We start from the raw sequence: 20,977 nt of genomic DNA on the forward strand, positions 1-20,977 counted from the left end.
CCCGTGCTGGTTGCTGGGGGGGGAACTGGGGCACTGCCTTATCTCAGCCACCTTTTGTGCCACAAGCCAGCAGCTCCCCAGTTTCCCACCACAGCACGTGCTGGGGCAGGGCAGAGTCTCTGCTGAAAGGGGTAGGACACGAGCTGGGGCTGGGCTGGCACAATCACAGAGGCACAGAATCAGTAACTGGCTCTGGGAGCAGAGATGGACTGAGCTGGGGAGGGAGGGGGTTCTCTGGAGCAGCGTGGCTGTGGCAGTGCAGAATGAGGTGTTTGTGGGGCAGGGATTTGTGGGGTGGTGGCTGCAGGTGCTTTCCACCCCTGGCTGGTGTGCAAACGGGAGTGCAAAGCCCCAGGGAGCAGCTGTGCTGTGGCTCTGGCCTCGTGCTGGGGACACATCTGGAACAGAGGGGGGATAAATTGAGCCTTGGATGGGGGGGTGCAGCTCATCCCCCCCTCCCCCCAGCTCTGCTCTGCACCCTCTGCCCCTCATCACACCGGGCACCAAACCTGGGTTGTATTTCTGGGAATGGCTTTGGATTAAGCCTGGGATTAGCAGAGGTCAGCACCAAACCCAGCCTGGCTGGAAAATCCACACCCGGGCTGAGGATGGGCTTGGGGCAGCCAAATCCCAGCATGTCCCTTGGGAATGCCGGTCCCCGATGGGATCAGGAGCCCACCGAGGTGGGTGCCTCAGTGTCCCCTTTCCCCCGCCCCGCTCCGGCCGCGCTCGCGGCGCTTCCCCGACACCAGAGGGAGCTGGAACCCCCCCGGCTCCGGGTTTGTCCCCGGCCGAGCCCCACCGGCCCCGGGGTCCCGGGGTCCCGGGGTGCGGGGGCCGCGGTGGCGGGGCCGGTGCCGCTGCCACCACCCCGGGCAGAGCCGCCCGCCCGTCTGGCCCGGGGCTCCCGGGAGGGGCAGTCCCCAGTGACTCCTGCTTTTCTCCCCCCACCTGCCTTAAATCTGTGCTTAATTTCCCTGCCTGGAGAAAGCGGGTTTGCTGCCACTTGCGTCTGTCCCAAGGGCTGTTGGTCCTTTTCTGTCGCCCCAAGGTCTGTTGGTCCTTTTGCCTCATCCCAAGGCTCTGTCGGTCCTTTTGCATCCCCCGAGGGTCTGTGGTCCCCTGGCATGAACCAGGACAGAGGCTGCCCCGGGGAGTTGCCACATCCTAAACAGGAAGGAAAAGGCACTTCCTAGAGTAGGGGTGGTGCCACTGGATCCTCACTCGGTGCCCGTTTGGAAGGGGCTCCTGAAGACTGCAAGTTCCTCAGATGACGGATGTTCCAGGGTAATCTTGTGCCCCAGGAGCTCAGGCTGGATGGCTTCATGCTTCCCAACACAAACTGTTTTCCCTGTGGATCATCCCAAACCACAGTCACCCAAAAGCCCCTCAATCCCTGCGGGAGAGGCCAGGTTTGGAGCACAGGAGGAGGTTGCCCAGAGCGCAGCCAGCTCAGCACCCACCCCCTGGCACTGGGCTTGGTTGGTTGAGAGGGCATTACACTCCCACCCCCAAAGCGGCTGGGCATCAATATCCAGCTGGAATGTGAATGGAAGTCTGGCTAAGGCCAGGTTGGATGATGCTTGGAGCAACCTGGGCTAGTGGAAGGTGTCCCTGCCCATGGCAGGAGGGTGGCACTGGATGGGCTTTAAGGTCCCTTCCCACCCAAACTGTTCTGGGATTTCACGAGTCTAAGATTCCAATTATAGAATTCTAATAATTTTAAGGAATTCTATTAATTCTAAGGAAGATTATATCTTGTTGTGTCCCTGGGGTAGGAGCAGAGCATGGTACAGCAAACACAGACTCACAGAATGGGCTGAGTTGGAAGGGACCCATGAGGAGGGGGGATCCTGCCTGCCATGAGCATCTCATGGCACTTTGGGAGTGCAGCCACTTTGTGCCTCAGTTTCCCCCCGGGGACCTCTGCCTGTGGCCAGTGCAAGGGGTGCAGGGGAGCCAGGGAGAACGGATCCCCTTGGAGCTGTTCTCTGGGACAGGGACAAGGTGTGAGCAGCTGGGACATTTCATCCCCCCATCCCCGGGACTTGCAACAGGGCAAGGGGGAAGGATGAAGAACTGGGGCTGGATACCAGGGCATGTCCCACCGTCCCTTTGGGAATATGAGTGTCCTGAGCCTGCCTCGGGCTCTGCCCCACAGGTGGAGGGGGTCCTGAAGCCCTCATTGCCACAGGGGTGAGCAGCCCGTGCTGGGTAATCCAGGGCCGCCCTCCTGGTTCTGCTGGGAAAATAAATAATCAATAAAGGAACCTGGCAGCTTTCCCGCGGGCTGCCACCGCCTCAGCAGAGACATTTGCTGAGTCAGAATCTGACACAGCAGAAAGGGGCACGGTCTCGGGGCCGGGGGTGCCTTATCGCTGCCCCCCGGCCCCTGTTTGTGCCGTCCCGTTATCGCCCCGGCACAGCCCCCGGCCGGGCCCGGAGCCGTGACTCAGCACTGCCCCCCGGCCTCTGCAAACTCATCACACCCAGGGAGGGACGGGACAGCCCATAAACACCCCACTGCAGAGAACGGGCTTGAGCCTGGAACTGGGAGTGGAGTGAGACCCTCTAATCCTGACCCTGATCCTGACCCTGATCCTAACCCTGACCCAACACCCCACTGCAGAGAATGGGCTTGAGCCTGGAACTTGGAGTGAGACCCCCTAAACCTGACCCTAATCCTGACCCTGACCCAACACCCCACTGCAGAGAACAGGTTTGAGCCTGGAACTTGGAGTGAGACCCCCTAATCCTGACCCTAATCCTGACCCTGATCCTAACCCTGACCCAACACCCCACTGCAGAGAACGGGCTTGAGCCTGGAACTTGGAGCGAGACCCCTTAATCCTGACCCTGACCCCTGACCCTAATCCTGACCCTGACCCTAAGGTTGCCCCTGCCCCTGCCATTGTCCCAGGTGCCTGGTGCAAACTCATCACATGCAATTTTGTCATGGGAGAGCCCATAAACATCCCACTGCAGAGAAGGGGCTTGAGTCCTGGGCATGGAATTGAGACCCCCTAACTCTAACACTAAACCTAAGCCTAGGCCTAACCCTGACCCTGATCCTAAATGTGACTCAACGTCCCACTGCAGAGAACAGGCTTGAGTCCTGGACATGGGAGTGAGACCACCTAAATCTAACCCTGACCCCAACCCTAACCCTGACCCTGGTCTCAGAGCTCCCTTCCTGCCAGTGTGTCTGAAGAGGACGCTCAAAACCAAGTGTCCCCTCAGATGGGGTGTGATGGGGTGTAATGGGGTCTGTGGGCTGTGCCCTGACCCCCAGCCCAGCTCAGCCCCACAGAGACACTGCTATTTGGGGTTCCCTGATCCTGCCCAGTGCTGGGTGCTGGGCAGAGCTGAGCAGAGTGAGTGATGAACTTCAGGCCAGTCCCTCATTCACCCACAAGCCCTGGGACCACAGAGGTGCTGGGATGAGCCCCAGGGTCTCTGTCCAGGCTGCAGAGGCTCTGCCAAAGGCAGAACCCCAAAGATGGGGTTCGGTGCCTTGCTTGGGGCAGGGGCTGCTCTCCCATCTGAGTGGTGCAGGGTGCAGGCAGCCCCCAAACAGCTGCTCAGCCTCTGCAGAGGGGCTGCCCCGGGTGCCACCCCACCTTCAGAGCCAGTTCTGCTGCTTGAATAAGTGGCAGGTGCCAGGCTGGGGTCGGGTCTGCCCTCCTAAACCAGCCCCAGCACAGGAACAGGTCTGGCTCTGGCCATTGCCAGTTGGACAGTCTGGAAAGGCAGCACATGACCCATAAATTGTGTTCCTGACCCAGCAGGGCCCAGGCCACAAGCAGGATGAGGACAGTCCTTGTCTGAGCTCAGCAAAGCCCTTGGTCCTGATGGAGCTGTCCCTGTGCAAAGAGAACCTTTGTTAGCAAGTGCCTGGGACTGTGAGGTCTGGGACAGCTCTCGTGGTTCCCAGCCAGTGCTGGGGGATTTTGGGGGAGTTCTGTGGTTAAAGGAATCTTCTGCAGAGCAGTGACAGGCAGAGCCAGCTCGACCTGCAGCAGGTGTGGTGCTGGGAGGACTGGCCGGGTCCCTCGGAGCCAACCTGTGTCTGAGAAAACGGAGACTGGAGCCTTGTTGTGGGGAAAGCAAGGCCTCTGAGCTCTCTGGGGTTTACCTGCTCTCCACTCTGTGCTGCCAGCACAGCCACAATCAAGCATCCTCGGGATGCTCAGCCTGCCCAGGGAGCCCCGGGGTCCCTCCGTGGAGAGGGGGAGAGGAGCAAGGGAAGGGCTCAGTGAGGAATCTGCTCCCAGCACGGGATGAGCTTTAAGGTCCCTCCCGACCCAAACCAGTGTGTGATTCCACGCCAGGGCTGCATGCCGGTGTGACTGGATGTGAGGATGGGGGTCTGTCCGTAGGTCTGTCCGTGCTCCGGGGGCAGCTGGGCCGGGCTCAGCCCCCCCGTTCCCCATTCCCTCAGCGCCGGGGCAGCAAACAGCCCGTCCCAGCGCTGGGTTTATCTCGGGCCGCAGGAGGGGCGCGGGGCTACCGGGAGGGGCTGCGGGGAGGGGATATCGGGACGGGCTCGCAGGGCGGGGGTGGCCAGCCCTGCCCGCGGGCGATACAGGGCGGCTGGGCTCGGCCGGGGCCGATAGCCGGGGTCCTGCCGGGATGGGACACAGCCCGATAGCTCGGGGTCCTGCCGGGATGGGACACAGCCCGATAGCTGGGGTCCTGCCGGGATGGGACACAGCCCGATAACTGGGGGTCCTGCCGGGATGGGACACAGCCCGATAGCTGGGGGTCCTGCCGGGATGGGACACAACCCGATAGCTGGGGGTCCTGCCGGGATGGGACACAGCCCGATAGCTCGGGGTCCTGCCGGGATGGGACACAGCCCGATAGCTGGGGGTCCTGCTGGGATGGGACACAGCCCAGTGCTCGGGGTCCTGCCGGGATGGGACACAGCCCGATAGCTCGGGGTCCTGCCGGGATGGGACACAGCCCGATAGCTGGGGGTCCTGCCGGGATGGGACACAGCCCGATAGCTGGGGGTCCTGCCGGGATGGGACACAGCCCGATAGCTGGGGGTCCTGCCGGGATGGGACACAGCCCGATAGCTGGGGGTCCTGCCGGGATGGGACACAGCCCGATAGCTGGGGGTCCTGCCGGAATGGGACACAGCCCAGTGCTCGGGATCCTGCCGGGATGGGACACAGCCCAGCGCTGAGAGCCGGGGCAGCCCCGACTGTGCCACCGCTGTGCCGTGACGCTGTTTGCCACCCGGTCACAGCCGGGAAGCCCACCCGGCTCCCTCTACCATCGCTCTTGCCCTCCCTTCCTTCCCCCACCGACCGTGACCCCCCCGCGCTGTCCCTCCCAATGTCCCCTCCAGCCCAGGGTGAGGGGCTGGGGGAAGCCACGGGCTGGACCCTCTTGCCAGGAGCCCGTGTCCCTGCCGTGCTGAGGAGATGGAACCCCAGCGAGGGCTGAGAGCAAACCACGGAGGAAACCCCTGCCCACAGCGAGCCTGTCCTGGAAACGGCTTGTCTGGAATGAAAAAACTGCTTTTGTCTGTTCCTGGGTGGTTTTGCCCGAGTACTTGTGGGGAGGGATAACTCAGAAGCTGTCTAATTAAATTCCAGCTTTTCCCTGGACATCCTGGCTCTCGGGTCTGACCTTGTGCCTCTTACACCTTCACTCCACTCAGCACTGAACCCCAGAGCCCACAGCACTGACTCTAGGGCTGAGCACATCCCGGTGGATCCCTCTGCAGGGATACAGGGACAGATGAACAGGGTCAGGGCATGTCTCCTGTTGTGCCCAGGAGGTCCTTGGGGCATTTTTTCTGCATCCAGCCCCCAGCCTCCAGCAGTGTCACCCAGGACCCACATTTCAGACCCAGGAGATTTCCTATAAAATTAAAATAACCCAGTGAAAGGCTCTAAGTCAGTTAAAACATGTTTGTGTCAGAAGTGAGGCATGTGGTGGGATTCTTGGGGTGGTTTGTGCAGGGCCAGGAGTTGGACACAATGGTCCTTCTGGGTCCTTTTTCGGGAAGAATTTCATACAAAGGGTGGTGAGGCCTTGGCAGGGGCTGCCCAGGGAGGTTTGGAGTGCCCAGCCCTGGAGGTGTCCCAGGAAGGCCTGGCCGTGGCACTCAGTGCTCTGGGCTGGGGACAAGGTGGGGATGGGGCACAGGGGGGACTCCATGGGCTGGGAGGGCTTTTCCAGCCCCAGTGATCCTGGGATTCTGTGATTCTGCCCCTTCCAGCTGAGAATATCCCATGATTCTATGATTACATGGCACGAAATGCAGGCTGGAGCAGTCAGAGCAAGGGGTGCTCCACACCTCTTGGAGTCAGACCTAAAGGGTACCAAGGGTTAAGCCTGGATCCTGAAATGAGGGAACTTCATTAGGGGCAGAGAGGAATTCATTTGACCTGCAGTGAGGTTTTCACTTAGTTTGTTGTTACAGCAGAGATAACTCTCCTCCAGGTGATGACATCCAGCTCTCTGGTGTAAAGCCCCAGCCTGCCCCAGTCTCCACCACAGAGCCCCCACACCTCTCCCATCCATGGTGTCTCCCAGTTTCCCTGTCCCTTCTAAGGAAAAAATTGCATTTTCAGAAATTCTTGGCTTCCATGTTCAGGTGAGCAACCAACCAGTCCCAGCCAGGGAAACTGTTCAAACTGTGCTGATTCAGACCCACCTGCTGTTTCATTTCCCCGGGTTTGTCACTGACCACATCCTGAACTGAGCAGCTCCTCTGCCCCTTTCCCTACAGCCTGGGAGAATCTGGCTTTGCTCTGCTCCTGAATTTAAGGTTCATAGAATCCCAGACTGGTTTGGGTTGCAGGGACCTCAAAGCCCATCCAGTGCCACCCCTGCCATGGGCAGGGACACCTTCCACCAGCCCAGGGTGCTCCAAGCCCCGTCCAACCTGGCCTTGGACACTTCCAGGGATCCAGGGGCAGCCACAGCTTCTCTGGGCAACCTGGGCCAGGGCCTCCCCACCCTCCCAGCCAGGAATTCCTTCCCAATATCCCTCTAACCCTGCCCTCTGTCAGTGTGAAGCCATTCCCCCTTGCCCTGTCACTCCAGGCCCTTGTTCAAAGCCTCTCTGCAGTTTTTCCAGGGGTTCCTGATATCCTCTTTTGCCCCAAGCCCCATTGTGGAGCCTCTGTTACTGGATGTCTGCATTAGCAGTGTGGTGGGGGGAAATCAGCTCTGGCCTTCCAGTTAATCCAAGGCACCAGTTCTAGACTGGTCACAGCCAAATGGGCCAGTGGGGAGCAGTGGGGCAGGACTGGCTGGAGCTGATGTACAGATTTCCAGCCCCAGTGGCTGTAAAAGGCTGTTGCCATGACAGACTCTCCCCAGCCAGAGCCCACAAGCCTCTGCTATGACCCTAATCCGATTAACTGGCTGATTCACCTGCTGTTATTCCTTTCTATTGACTCCATCCGATGGGATTAGAGAGGTTAAAGACTTGCTGTGGGGATAAAACCAGCCATTAAAGGGATCAATACAGGCAAACAGCACCGAATGGGCTTATCTTGATGAAAACAACTTCAGCCTCTCTTCCTCCCCTTTCCTCTGCCTTCCCCCTGCCCCTTTCCCTCAGCTCTTTGTGGCCATCATTAACCACCCCATGAAAAGCCATCCTGCCCCCTCTCCAGTAAAACCAGACCCTGATGGGTCAGTGTGGGGTCAGGCCTGAATGTTTCTCACCACAAGCCACATCTCTGCCTGTTTTCCACAGAGCCCAGAAAACCAGCTTTTATGAACCACATTTTGTAAAATAATATTAAAGCTGCCATTAACACTTTCCTCCAGCCTCTGTGTTTGATTTGTCCTGCCTGTCCCAGCTTCACCCTCCTGCTCTCTCCCCCTCAGCTTTTCCCTGCTGCTGGTTCATATGCAGCAGAAAAGCATCATTATCTCTTCCCTTTTAAAGTTCAGCCTTGCAGAGCAGGAAATGAATCTCCCGTCACAGATGAGGCGAGTGCATTGCTGAGAACAGCCCCAGATGTGGTTTTAATTTCAGAGCCAGGGAATTCAGGCTGCAGGGAAGAAATAAATGCAGGGGCCATTGAAGCTGTTTGTTGTCACCCCCAGCTGCTGGTCAGCACTGCCCAGCTCACAGGGTGGGAACATCTGCCCGCACATTTAGGGCTGCCCATATTCCATTCCACTCTGTGGAGATCTGCATTATGAAATTATACAACTTCTGAAGTCTTCAGGTCTCCTTAAAGCCGAGGGTGTGTCGTGACTCTGCTCTGGAGGTGAGGAGCTGAAGGCAGCTCTGGCCACCTGCAGATCCCTTTATCTGCCGCCAGCAGCCCCCGCTCCCGCCGCGTTATCGGGGCACACCGGGGGCTCTGGGGCTGCTCAGGGGGGCCTGGGGCCTCTCCCACGATCAGGACATGGAAAAAAAATTAATAAAGCCCCATGGGACCCTGGTGAGGAGCTAAAAGGTGACTGTGGATGTGAATCCCCCAGCTGGAGCAGAGTGATGGGCCTGTGCCAGCGTGGCTCCGATGAGATCACAGAGCCTCAGACTGGTGTGGGTGGGAAGGGACTCTAAAGTTCATCCAGTTCCACCCCCTGCCATGGGCAGGGACACCTTCCACTGTCAGGCCTTGGACACTTCCAGGGATCCAGGGGCAGCCACAGCTTCTCTGGGCAACCTGGGCCAGGGCCTCCCCACCCTCACAGGAAGAATTCCTTCCCAATATCCATCTAGCCCTGCCCTCTGGCAGTGGGAAGCCATTCCCTGTGTCCTGTCCCTCCAAGCCCTTGTCCAAAGTCCCTCTCCAGCCTTCTTAGATCAATGGACCAGTATAGATCTGTAACTAGAATGTCTCAAGAGGTCTGGATGAAACCTAAAATTCCCACAGACAGTCCCAAAGTTTGAACAAAATCATAGAATCATGGAATGGTTTGGATTGGAAGGTACCATGAAGATGATCCAATTCCAATCCCCTGCCATGGGCAGGGACACCTTCCACTAGACCAGGCTGCTCCAAGCCCCGTCCAACCTGGCCTGGAGCACTTCCAGGGTCCGTGGTTTTGTCTGGATGTCCCACACCTCATTCATCCTGGCTTTGCTTTCTGAGTACGGGAGCAAAGCTTCACCTGCAGCCTGGAAACCAGGAAAACACCTGTGACACCCAGAGTCAATCCAAAGCCTTTGGCCAGACCTGGACCTGGTGGAAATGGGTGTTGCTGGTCTGGCTGTGACAGGACAGGTCCTGCTTCGTGGAAGACTTTTAATTCCCAGCAGAGAGAGGCCAGTGAAGGGTTAACACTGGACACACATGGAAAGAACAGAGGAGCCTGTTCCCACCCCCAGCCTGCCCTGACATCCCACACAGGTATTCCTGGAAACCTGGAGCTGAGGGGGTGACTTCTGCTTCGCTAACACCATCCCTGAGAGTGTCCCAGGCCAGGCTGGAAGGGACTTGGAGCACCCTGGGCTGGTGGAAGGTGTCCCTGACCATGGCAGGGGTGGCACTGGATGGGGTTTAGTGTCCCTCCAACCCAAAGCATTCCATGATCCTAAAGCACCTCCCTGTGGGTCCGTGCCTGCCGTGGGGATGGGGTGGCAGGTCCAGCCTGTGGTCAGCAGGCGGCCCCGGGGGAAGGACAGGGAGATAAAGTGTCCTGTGTCCTGAGCAGCCTGTTAAGTGACTCCCAGGGCTCTTTCCTCGAAGGCCACACCTCGCTGCAGACTGACCCCTGCCCGGCCAGCCCAGCCCCCCGGACCCCCCATCCCATGGCCCCTCGGGACGGCCGGGGAGGGGCTGCGGGCAGGGGATAAAAGGCCCGGCGGGGTCTGGGCTCAGCTACGGGGTCTGTGCCCTCCTGCAGCCCAGCAGAGCAGCCACCATGGTGCACTGGTCAGCAGAGGAGAAGCAGCTCATCAGCAGCGTCTGGGGCAAGGTCAACGTGGAGGAATGTGGGGCCGAGGCCCTGGCCAGGTACGTCCAACTCGGGAACCTGGAGAGAAACCCCTCCGGTCACAGGGTGTTAATGTGTCCCTGGGCCTGCTTGTGTCTCTCCCCAGGCTGCTGATCGTCTACCCCTGGACCCAGAGGTTCTTTGACAACTTTGGGAACCTCTCCAGCCCCACGGCCATCATCGGCAACCCCAAGGTCCGTGCCCACGGCAAGAAGGTGCTCACCTCCTTCGGGGAGGCCATCAAGAACCTGGAGAACCTCAAGGCAACCTACTCCAAGCTGTCAGAGCTGCACTGTGACAAACTGCACGTGGACCCCGAGAACTTCAGGGTGAGCCGTGCTTGGGGCTTGGCCCTCTGTCTCTCCTTCCTCAGAGCACCTCAGCACTTGGGGGCTTTCAACAGGCATAAATAACTTATACTTTATTTACCAAACAGGAAGAGGTTGGCTGGGGTGGGCACGGGGGGAGTGGGGAAGGTTTGGCATTTGCTAATGCAGGGAAATACCAGGTTCCAGGCTGTGAGGACAAACCTGGGGACAAACAGGGAGATGCTCTGAAAGCCTAGAGACTTGTGCAGGCATGGCTTGAGAAAAGGAGAAGGATGTTGGGAGGCTGAGTGGGGCTGAGGGTGGAGAGCATGGAGGGAAGTCCCCCTGGCACCTCCTGGCCCCATGGACAGAGACTACTTTGTTGGGGATCATTTCATCTTCCCATTTCAAAGGCTGGCAGGCAGGGGAGGAGAGGGAAAAGCAAGTGTGGGGTGGTTTGGGGCTGGACGGGGATGGGAAGAGATGGAGACTGGGACTGGAGAGAGAGGAGAGGTCTGAGTGGGGGACAGGGTCAGCAGAGGAGGGGGGAGAAGGAGTGGAGTGAAGCCAGAGGTCAGGGCACAGGCACCCTCGCTGAGGGTGAGGAGAGGGAGCAGATCAGGCTGGAAGGGACTGGGAGGGCTGGATGGGGCTGGTGGCCTCTGCTTCAGCCTCTGCCTAAGCCTGGCTTTGGGGATGTAGCAGGGGGACCTCACACTGACCCTCTGCTCCAGCAGGTGTGGGGTTTCATAGCAGAAAAGAAAAAAGATAAAACATCTGGAAATAAAATCCAGAGGATGGAAAATGCTACTTCCCTGGGTTGCAGACCCCAGGACCCACGGGAGAGCAGGGTCCCTCCAGCCCCTGGTCCAGGGGTGCTGTGCAGGACCGAGGGGTGCCAGCACCCTGCTGACCTGGTTTCCCTCCCTCCCTCCCCTCCACAGCTCCTGGGTGACATCCTGATCATCGTCCTGGCCGCCCACTTCGGGAAGGACTTCGGCCCCTCCTGCCAGGCCACCTGGCAGAAGCTGGTCGGGGTGGTGGCCCACGCCCTGGCCCACAAGTACCACTAAACCCTCGGGACACGAGCAGCTGTGTCTGTACCGGGCAATAAACCCCACACCTTCTGCAGCTCTCTGTGTTCAGTGTCTCTGTGGCTGCTGCAGGGAGGGAGGGAGGGAGGGGCAGGAAAGGGGGGCGGGGGGCTCTGGGTGCTGGAGCAGCACGGTCTGGGGAGGCAGCCAGGCTGGGCAGAGGGGGCCAGGCTGGGCAGAGGGGGCCAGGCTGGGCAGAGGAGGCCAGGCTGGGCAGAGGCAGCCAGGCTGGGCAGAAGGGGCTAGCCTGGGCAGAGGGGGTCAGCCTGGCCATCAAATCCTTGTTTTGCATGATTTAGGAATACATTTTCTGTCCTTCTGCTGATAAAGCAGGGAACTTACAACCACTCTATCCTGCCCAGCCAGGCAGGCAGAGGGTCCAGGCTCTCTGAGCCATCAGCTGCTGCTGCCCCTCCCTGCTGGTCCCAGACCTGCACACACAGAGCAAGGCTGAGGTGTCCCTCCCATACAGAGCTCCAGTGGGACATCAGGGGATGCTGGTCTGAAATCCAGCCATGGGCAAAGCCCAGCCCAGCCAGCCCCAGCTCACCCAGTACACCTGAGCCTGCTGAAACCCCTGGGGAGGATTTAGCCCTGTTCTCTGCAGAAGGCCAAGTGCAGGGCAAGCAGGGACTCCTCTGGCCCTAAACTTCTTTGCCTGTGATGCCTGCAAGGATATAAATGTGTAGAGATTCACTGACTAGGCAGAAGTTTGGCCCCACACAAGGATTTAAATGTGTAGAGGTTCACTGGGTAGGCAGAAATTTGCCCCTCCGTGTTTTGGTACCCATTTTTTTCAAGAAGTTGATCAAAGGCATTTTCTGCATCAGCACTGAAAACACCCCCCATTACTTTGTGCATTTTGATCAGAGTTCAGTGTCTGAAATATCTGCTCGATCCCCAGGGGAGGGGATGAGGGATGAGGGCAGCTTTCAGGCAGGATGGATCAGAGCCTTTTTTTAGTCATTTTGGCTCAATGGAAGCATGTTTTTTCACTGGAATGGGAAGATTCCATGTAAGCACCTCAGTTTCAGCAGTGCTTTTTCAGGAATAACTTGAAAAGCAAGAGGAGAGACATGTTGGTGTCTCAAGACGATGGAATCCTTGTTTTGCATGATTTAGGAATACATTTTCTGTCCTTCTGCTGATAAAGCAGGGAACTTACAACCACTCTATCCTGCCCAGCCAGGCAGGCAGAGGGTCCGGGCTCTCTGGCAGCACTGAGAACATTCTGGACGGGGGGAAAAGAAATAGAAAAAGACCCAAAGACCTGCATCCAGCTTCCCTGCAGCACGGCCTCTCCTTCCAGCCAGCAATGGGCATTTCAGCATGATTCCAGGAGGTGGGACCTTTCTCAACACCTTGTTCCAGTCCAAACCCTTGGAATTTGCCACCACACACAAAAAATGATGGTGGGTGCACCCAGCAGCACCCCCAGAGCTGTCGGGTTGCTCACAGCGTGGTCCCAAACCAGCCCCCCCTGTGCAGTGACTGGACATCAGTGTGTGCTTGTCCTGGTGTCTGTGAATGTCCTCAGCACTCTGTGCTTGTCCTGGTGTCTGTGAATGTCCTCAGCACTCTGTGTTTGTCCCAGTGCCTGTGGACATCAGTGTGTGTGCTTGTCCTGGTGTCTGTGAATGTCCTCAGCACTCTGTGCTTGTCCCAGTGCCTGTGAATGTCCTCAGCACTCTGTGCTCCTCCCCCATGGACACATCCATGTGGAGCGTGTCCAGCTCCCTGGTCAGTGCTGGGATGGTCCTGTTGGCCTGGACAGGGGGTACAGACAAGGGCAGGGTGAGGTGCTGGTGTCACAGGGCCAGAGGGTCACACTTTCCCAGTGAGAGTTGTCCCTCTCTGGTGTGAGACAGCAAAGTTACAACCACCAACAGCCCACCTGACCCCAAAGTGGGGGGTAGAGGAGAGCATTGCATACTCTGGCTGCCCCATCCTGGAAGTGTCCAAGGCCAGGTTGGACGGGGCTTGGAGCACCCTGGGCTAGTGGAAGGTGTCCCTGCCCATGGCAGGGTGGGACTGGATGGGCTTTAAGGTCCCTTCCCACCCAAACTATTCTGGGATTTTGGAGTGGGAACAAAGACACCCTGGAGACCTGCTGGCTTTGGACAGCAGGCACTGCACGTTCCAGGGGGAGCAGGGGCTGGCCTGGCTCCAGAGCCTGGGCACAGATGCCACTGCTGCTGATAAGGGCTCTGTAAAGCTTGGCGTGGGACACTCCTGCTGCAATCAGGGACAATAAACTCTGCTTGTGCAGAAAGGCCATCACTGGAGCTGCCTTTGGACATCATTGGGATGGTTTGTCTCTAAAAAGGAAGGCTCCTGTCCATGGAAGAGGGCAAGTGTGTGGCCAAGACATCAAACATGACTTGAGCAATCTGGTCTAGGGGAAGATTCCCTGCCAATGGCAGGGAATTGGAGTGAAATGACCTTGAAGATCCCTTCCAACACAAGCCATTCCATGATCCTGGGATTCCATGGTTCTAAGATTCTGAGACTTAGGAGCTCTTCCACCCGCACCAAAGGGGACAGCTGGCTGGGAGGGTGCTTGGGGAAAGAGTCCTGAGCATGGTGAAATCCATGCCAGGCAGACAGTTTTCTTTCTGAGGACCAGCAGGGGATAAGCTACCAGGTATTGCTGGGGGTGCTCTGGGGGAGAGGAGATCTCCTTTTGATTCTGCAAACAGGAAAAAAGCTACAGGAATTGCCCCTGCCCAGCACCTTGTGATGACCATTTCCCCTCCCACCCTGTGCTCCCAGACTGCTCCCTCAGCAGACAACCCCAGCTCCCAAACCCCACCAGCCAGGCTGCTGCTCCCAGCCATAAAAAGCTGATTTTAAAATGTACTTAAAATTAACTCTTTCTTATAAAAGTGGATGGGGCAGATGGATCCCCTGGAGAAGCCCCAGGCTGATTCCAGGGCTGGGACTGTCTGGGCTGTCCTGCCTTTGGGTTTTGCCAGGTCTCAAGTACCCAGAGCTGCTCAGAGCAAATGTTCCTGGCCAGGCTCCCCCTGCCATCCTCGGAGGCACCTTTGGGGCAGTGTCTGCCTGGCTGGGAGCTCGTTACCAACCACTGCCCCCTGCTGCAAACAGCCCCTGGGCCGGCCCAACAGGGCAGGTTTCCTTCAAATGTCTCCATGGCTCACTAATCTTCAAACTTAGAAGGCCTTGGAAGTCTTTTGCAGGGAGTTTAAACTCATGTTTATTCCCTCTGTCAGCTGGTAACTGCCCTGTGGCACTAATGAGCTGCTGGAGATGTTCTCTGGCTGCCCAGAGAAGCTGTGGCTGCCCCATCCTGGAAGTGTCCAAGGCCAGGTTGGACAGGGCTTGGAGCAACCTGGGCTGGTGGAAGGTGTCCCTGCCCGTGGCAGGGGGTGGAGCTGGATGGGCTTTAAGGTCCCTGGCCACAGGGATTCCATGATTCCATGTGCACAGCCCAGCAGGGACACGGATTGCTGGTGACACATGGGTTGGGGGTGACACATGGATTGGGGGTGGCACATGGATTGGGGGTGACACACAGGTCGCTGGTGACACACAGATTGGGGGTGACACATGGTTTGGGGGTGGCACAGGGGTTGCTGGTGGCACATGGGTTGGGGGTGGCACATGAAGTGCTGGTGTCACATGAATTGCTGGTGACACACGGACTGTTGGTGACACACAGATTGCTGGTGACACATGGTTTGGGGGTGGCACATGGATTGGGGTTGACATATGAATTGCTGGTGACACGGTTTGGGGGTGGCACATGGGTTGCTGGTGGCACACGGATTGAGGGTGTAAAACCCAACACAGCTGTGTGCTGGTGACACATGGATTGGAGGTGGCACACAGGTTGCTGGTGAGACACAGATTGCTGGTGGCACACGGGTTGGGGTTGGCACACGGATTGCTGGTGGCACATGGATTTGGGGTGGCACACAGATTGGGGGTGACACACAGATTGGGGGTGGCACACAGATTGGTGGTGGCACACGGGTTGGGGTTGGCACACGGATTGCTGGTGGCACATGGATTGGGGGTGTAAAACCCAACACAGCCATGTGCTGGTGGCACACGGATTTGGGGTGGCACACGGGCTGGGGGTGGCACACGGACTGGGGGTGGCACACAGACTGGGGGTGGTACATGGATTTGGGGTGGCACACGGATTGGGGGTGGCACACTGATTGGGGGTGGCACACTGATTGGGGGTGGCACACAGATTGGGGGTGGCACACGGATTTGGGGTGGCACACAGATTGGGGGTGGCACACAGATTTGGGGTGGCACACAGATTGGGGGTGGCACACGGATTGGGGGTGGCACACAGATTGGGGGTGGCACACGGATTTGGGGTGGCACACAGCTCTCCTGCTCTGGAACCCTCGGCCGGGCCGGGGCCGCACCAGCAGCTCCACGTGTGCTCGGGCTGAGCCTGGGGGTGAGGTGATGCTTGTCCACGCAAAGACAGAGGGGGGAAAGGGCCCCTTTTCCCCTTGGACAGCATCCAAACTGCTATCTTCCCTTGTGCAGCCCCGCTCCCCCCCAGCCCTGACCAATGGCTCAGGGAACTGAGATTAGGCCCAGCCGTGTATAAAAATGCCCGGGGCAGCCTCTGGCACCACTCCTCTCATTGTGCAGGGACAGGCAGCCTCTGGCACCACTCCTCTCGTTGTGCAGGGACAGGCAGCCTCTGGCACCACTCCTCTCATTGTGCAGGGACAGGCAGCCCCTCTGCTCAGCACCATGGTGAACTGGACAGCTGAGGAGAAGCAGCTCATCACCAGCACCTGGGGCAAGGTCAACGTCGCCGACTGCGGTGCCGAGGCCCTGGCCAGGTAGATCCAGCTCTGGGCACCTGCCCAGGGCACCTGGAGAGAGAAACCACTCCTATCACAGGAACATTAATGTCTCTGTGGCTGTTTGTGTCTCTCCCCAGGCTGCTGATCGTCTACCCCTGGACCCAGAGGTTCTTTGCCTCCTTCGGGAACCTCTCCAGCCCCACAGCCGTCATTGGCAACCCCATGGTCCGTGCCCATGGCAAGAAGGTGCTCACCTCCTTCGGGGAGGCCGTCAAGAACCTGGACAACATCAAGAAATGTTTTGCTCAGCTGAGCAAACTCCACTGTGACAAACTGCACGTGGACCCCGAGAACTTCAGGGTGAGCCGTGCTCGGGCTCCAGCCTCCGCTGGGCAGAGGGGTCTGTCCTGGAGTGGGGTCCTGGAGGGGTCTGACAGACAGTGGGACCTGAGAGAAACCCTGAGACTGCCCCAGCCTGGGAGTCTGCACAGGGCAGGGGTGATGAAAGGGGAGGAACAGTCACATTTGGGGAGAACAGAGTCAAGTTATGGGGCTGAGATCTGTGAGAGGAGGGACCCAGGCAGGGGAGGGGGTGGGGACAGACACAGACTCAAACACACTCCAGTGGGAAAAAACATCCCAGAGCAGCCGGAGAGCAGAAGGGAAGAAGCTGAGACAGTTTGGAGGGAAGAGCTGAGCTTGGCTGTGATGCGGAGGTTAAACCAGGAGGGAAAATAAACACAGCCATTTCAGCGGGAGGGATCTGAGCCCAGGGACAGCCTGGGTGGGCAGGGATGGGAAAGGAAGGGGTAAACCCAGTGGAAGCAGGGGGGGCACACTGCACAGCAGGCAAAGGGAGCTGTCTGGGGAGGATCCAGCACACCCAGGGATCCTGGTGCGTGCCAGAGACACAGTCTGTGCCCCGGGGCTGGGATCTGTGACCAATTCCTCGGTAACGGTGTCCCCACATGTGTGACAGTGGGGAGGGGGTGGAGGGCAGCACCTGGCTGACAGCTTCTCCTCCCTGCCCTGCCAGCTCCTGGGTGACATCCTCATCATCGTCCTGGCCTCCAACTTCGGGAAGGACTTCACCCCTGCCTGCCAGGCTGCCTGGCAGAAGATGGTCCGTGTGGTGGCCCACGCCCTGGCCCACGAGTACCACTGAGCCCCCTGCCAGCATTCCTACCTGGAGACACTCCTGGGGAATCCTTCTGGTCTCTAATTGCCAAATAAACACCAACTGCTCAGCCACGAGGTGTCTGGCTCTCTGTGGGAACAGGGAAGGGGCCGCACGGGGGCTGGGGAAGGGAGAGGGAAGATCACACACATGGGGCAACGGGAGCCACCGTCTCATTCATGCAAGTGAGACTTGTCTAAGCTGGAGAATCCAGAGGAACATTCAGGACAAAACCCAAATAAACACCACAAAATGCAAAGAGAAACACTCTGGTGCTTTTTGGAGACACTGGGTAACACTGTTTGGTTTAATTTTTTAAGCCTTTCACAGAGTAAGTGGAACAAAACTGAACAAAAATGTGCAGTGAGAGAAGGGACAGGGAGATTGGGTCCATCGTTTGTCACTTCCTTCATGTAAGGAAAAACGTGGGGCAGTGTTGGGTTTTTTGTTTGTTTGTCTGGTTGGGGTTTTTTGTTTTGTTACTTTTGTTCTGGTTTGTTTGGTTGGTTTTGGTTTGTGGGGTTTTTTTTACCTAAATCATTGTCATTCTCAGATTAGCAAGGGCAGAATGTAATAAACACAACTATCAAGGCCAGGCTGGACAGGGCTTGGAACAACCCGGGCTGTGGAAGGTGTCCCTGCCCGTGTCAGGGGGGGGGATGGATGGGCTTTGAGGTCCCTCCCATCCCAAACCAGTCTGGGATTCCATGAAACACTGCACTGCTGGGTGTGGAGGGCTGGGGACAGTGTCATCCCCGGGTCCTTTGGCCAGGCCCCCTCTTGTGTTGAGCAGTCGGAGGAGAACTGGGGCCCTCATTAGACACGACAGCAGCTCATGTCCATGCAAACACTTTTCTCCATGAGCTCCATCCCCGTCCCCAGCACCGACATCCCACCCCACCCCCCCCAGCTGGGAGCAGGAGCAGATCTGCAGCCCCGGGAGACCCAACTGCCTCTCCCACCTCTCAGCAGGACCGCTGCTCCTCAGGCTGCCAAATCCCTGGGTCAGGCACTGTCTCCTGCTGCACATCTGTGCAGATGTTTTTTCTCATGGAAAGGGTGGTCAGGCTGCCAGGGCCATGGGCAGGGGCTGCCCAGGGAGGTTTGGAGTGCCCAGCCCTGGAGGTGTCCCAGGAAGGCCTGGCCGTGGCACTCAGTGCTCTGGGCTGGGGACAAGGTGGGGATGGGGCCCAGGGGGATCCATGGGCTGGGAGGGCTTTTCCAACCCCAGGGATCCTGGGATTCTCTGACATCCCAGTATACCCAGTCTTCCCACCTCTCCTGGGGCCCTGTGAGCCAACACCCTGCAGGCAGTTGGTGTGCCCTGGGTTATAACATCTCCTTTCCAGCCCCGTTGACCTTGGCCAACAGACTCTTTGAGACAGGAGCTCTCTCTTGGCTGCAAGGCCCTGCCATGATTTTAGTAGTGTCGCCCTAAAGTTTTCAAACTCTTGAAGAGCTGATGGGAAAGAACAGGGAGAACCCAAAGCCTGACAGGTCCTGCAAGAAGAGGAGAAAGAGAAACTGGTGCATTCAGAGGGAGAACCCAAAAGCCCCACGTCCGAGCCTCCTGCCCTGGGGGTTTGCACCACGTGAGGGGCACCAAGCCCGGCAGACGCCGTCCCCGGGGGCTGCCCTGGGGCTGCAGACTCGGCGTGGAGATAATGCCACCCTGCAGCAGGGCTGGAAATCAGGGACGGCGCTGGATCTGGGCACCTTGCCCTGGGCCCCACCCTGGTGTGGGGTCCCCTCCCTCGGGGTGCCAGGGCCCCCCCGTGGGCGCAGCCAATGAAGGGGTGCCCGGGGAGGAGGAGGGGCCCAGGGAGAGGATAAAAGCGGGGCTGGCAGAGCCGTCCCCAGCGTGCGATCCCTCGGGAGCCAGAGCCCAGCCTCCTCCAGCCCCGCACACGCAGCCCTCCAGCCGCCGCCATGGTGCAGTGGACAGCCGAAGAGAAGCAGCTCATCACCGGCCTCTGGGGCAAGGTCAACGTCGCCGACTGCGGCGCCGAGGCCCTGGCCAGGTAGGTCCAGCCCGGGAACCTGCCCCGCCGCACCCGGCCAGAGACCACTGGGACCACGGGAGCGCGACCCTGACCCTGTGCCCGCTTGTGTCTCTCCCCAGGCTGCTGATCGTCTACCCCTGGACCCAGAGGTTCTTCGCTTCCTTCGGGAACCTGTCGGGTGCCACCGCCATCCTCGGCAACCCCATGGTCCGCGCCCACGGCAAGAAGGTGCTCACCTCCTTCGGGGACGCCGTCAAGAACCTGGACAGCATCAAGAACACCTTCGCCCAGCTGTCCGAGCTGCACTGCGACAAGCTGCACGTGGACCCCGAGAACTTCAGGGTGAGCCCTGTCCCCCCATGGCAGTGTCCCCCCGACCCCGACCCCCTCCCCGGGAGGGATTTACCCCAGACCTGGGGCTGCAGGAGGAACAACAGGGGCTGGTGCTTGGAGTGAGGGGGAGAGGCAGAGGGACAGAGAGGGAAGTGAGAGGGTGCAGGGGAGGGTGCCTGGGGACAGGAAGGGGTTGAGGAGGTGGTTTCAGCGCAGGAAGGGACAGGGAGAGCAAAGAGAAAGCAATTGTCAACAGAAAGAGGTCTGAGCCAAGGGGAAAGCCGAGGAGCAAGAGTGAAGCTTGGCATGGAGGAGAAGGGAGAGATGAGTGAGGAGAGCTGGATGCCAAAAGTAAGAGAGGATCTAGAAGGAAAGAGAGCTTTGGCTCCTGCGTTTGTGCAGCTGAGAGTTCCCCAGTGGGGAATTAACCCTGACATTCATCCCCGGGGCTGGCAGAGATCCCCCCGTGTCAGCATGAGCTCGTTGTTTGTGCCAGGGTGCCCAGTGCCAGCTCCCTGCCATGCTGGGAGCTCAGCTGGGTCTTCTGCTTGGGAAAAACTCCCAAACGGAGACTGAAGGGAGAAAGAAAAATTTAATCAACAAAATTCCTGGAGAATTTTCGGTTACCCTTCTCAGAGAGCATCAGAACCTGAACCTTTAGAGTAAGAGCAGAGACCAGGTTTAAGGTGCATCCTAAAAAGGACTTCAGGGAGGTTTTTGAGGCTAGAGATTTCCTGGAGGTTGCCCTGGGTGTAACGTGAGTGCTCGTGCGGGGCATTGCTGACCCGAGTGTGCTCTTGTCCCCCCAGCTCCTGGGTGACATCCTGATCATCGTCCTGGCCGCCCACTTCGGCAAGGATTTCACCCCCGACTGCCAGGCTGCCTGGCAGAAGCTGGTGCGGGTGGTGGCCCACGCCCTGGCCCGCAAGTACCACTGAGCAGCGCGGAGTGCCCGGCAGCCCAGCGCCCGCTGCCCCCGGGCCGCTTCCAACAGCAAATAAAGCTCAGCCTGGGAAGCCTCCGCCGAGTCTGTGTGTCCCTGAGGGGCTGGAGGGCTGGGGGGACACGGGCACGGGGCTGGGGTGGCAGAGGGAGCAGGGTCCCAGGAAATGCCCCCTGCCCCTGTCGCGTGTGGGCTCGGTGGTTCGGGTGGGATTTGCCTTGGGAATTGTGCTTTGGGGTAGGGGGTTGGGCCGGCCCTGCCACCCCCGTGGGCACACGCTGGGGAGTTTGCACTGAGGAACTACTCAGAATTTTATGTGAAACCTGCGTGTCTCTCCCAGACAAGGGGAATTGGGAGGATTCATATTGTTGGGGGAGGAGGATAAACAAA

At 58.7% G+C, this 20,977-nt stretch overlaps 3 protein-coding genes across 4 annotated transcripts; all 3 read left to right on the forward strand.

Moving 5' to 3' along the window:
* The first annotated feature begins 6,191 nt into the window (after window positions 1–6,191).
* On the forward strand, window positions 6,192–11,327 carry LOC127472690 (hemoglobin subunit rho). Of its 2 annotated transcripts, none has more exons than XM_051791281.1 (3): window positions 6,192–6,613; window positions 10,034–10,256; window positions 11,180–11,327. In XM_051791281.1, the coding sequence occupies exons 1-3, from the start codon at window positions 6,606–6,608 to the stop codon at window positions 11,306–11,308; spliced, it is 360 nt and encodes a 119-aa protein (XP_051647241.1). In that variant the 5' UTR covers window positions 6,192–6,605; the 3' UTR covers window positions 11,309–11,327. The 2 variants fall into 2 exon arrangements, with proteins under 2 accessions (XP_051647241.1, XP_051647240.1); XM_051791280.1 differs by lacking the exon at window positions 6,192–6,613 and adding an exon at window positions 9,529–9,947.
* A 4,574-nt stretch (window positions 11,328–15,901) lies between these two features.
* LOC127472698 (hemoglobin subunit beta-like) lies at window positions 15,902–17,368 on the forward strand. Its single transcript, XM_051791295.1, has 3 exons — window positions 15,902–16,167; window positions 16,269–16,491; window positions 17,168–17,368. Exons 1-3 carry the CDS (start codon window positions 15,929–15,931, stop codon window positions 17,294–17,296), a joined length of 591 nt encoding a protein of 196 aa, XP_051647255.1. The 5' UTR covers window positions 15,902–15,928; the 3' UTR covers window positions 17,297–17,368.
* Window positions 17,369–19,156: 1,788 nt separating this feature from the next.
* LOC127472689 (hemoglobin subunit beta) lies at window positions 19,157–20,665 on the forward strand. The gene is made up of 3 exons (XM_051791278.1): window positions 19,157–19,329; window positions 19,431–19,653; window positions 20,454–20,665. Exons 1-3 carry the CDS (start codon window positions 19,238–19,240, stop codon window positions 20,580–20,582), a joined length of 444 nt encoding a protein of 147 aa, XP_051647238.1. The 5' UTR covers window positions 19,157–19,237; the 3' UTR covers window positions 20,583–20,665.
* Window positions 20,666–20,977: the final 312 nt, after the last annotated feature.

This window comes from Manacus candei, unplaced genomic scaffold, assembly GCF_025592945.1.
Source record: "Manacus candei isolate 608988 ecotype Guabito, Panama unplaced genomic scaffold, ASM2559294v1 h1tg000031l, whole genome shotgun sequence".
Classification (NCBI taxonomy): Eukaryota; Metazoa; Chordata; class Aves; order Passeriformes; family Pipridae; genus Manacus; species Manacus candei.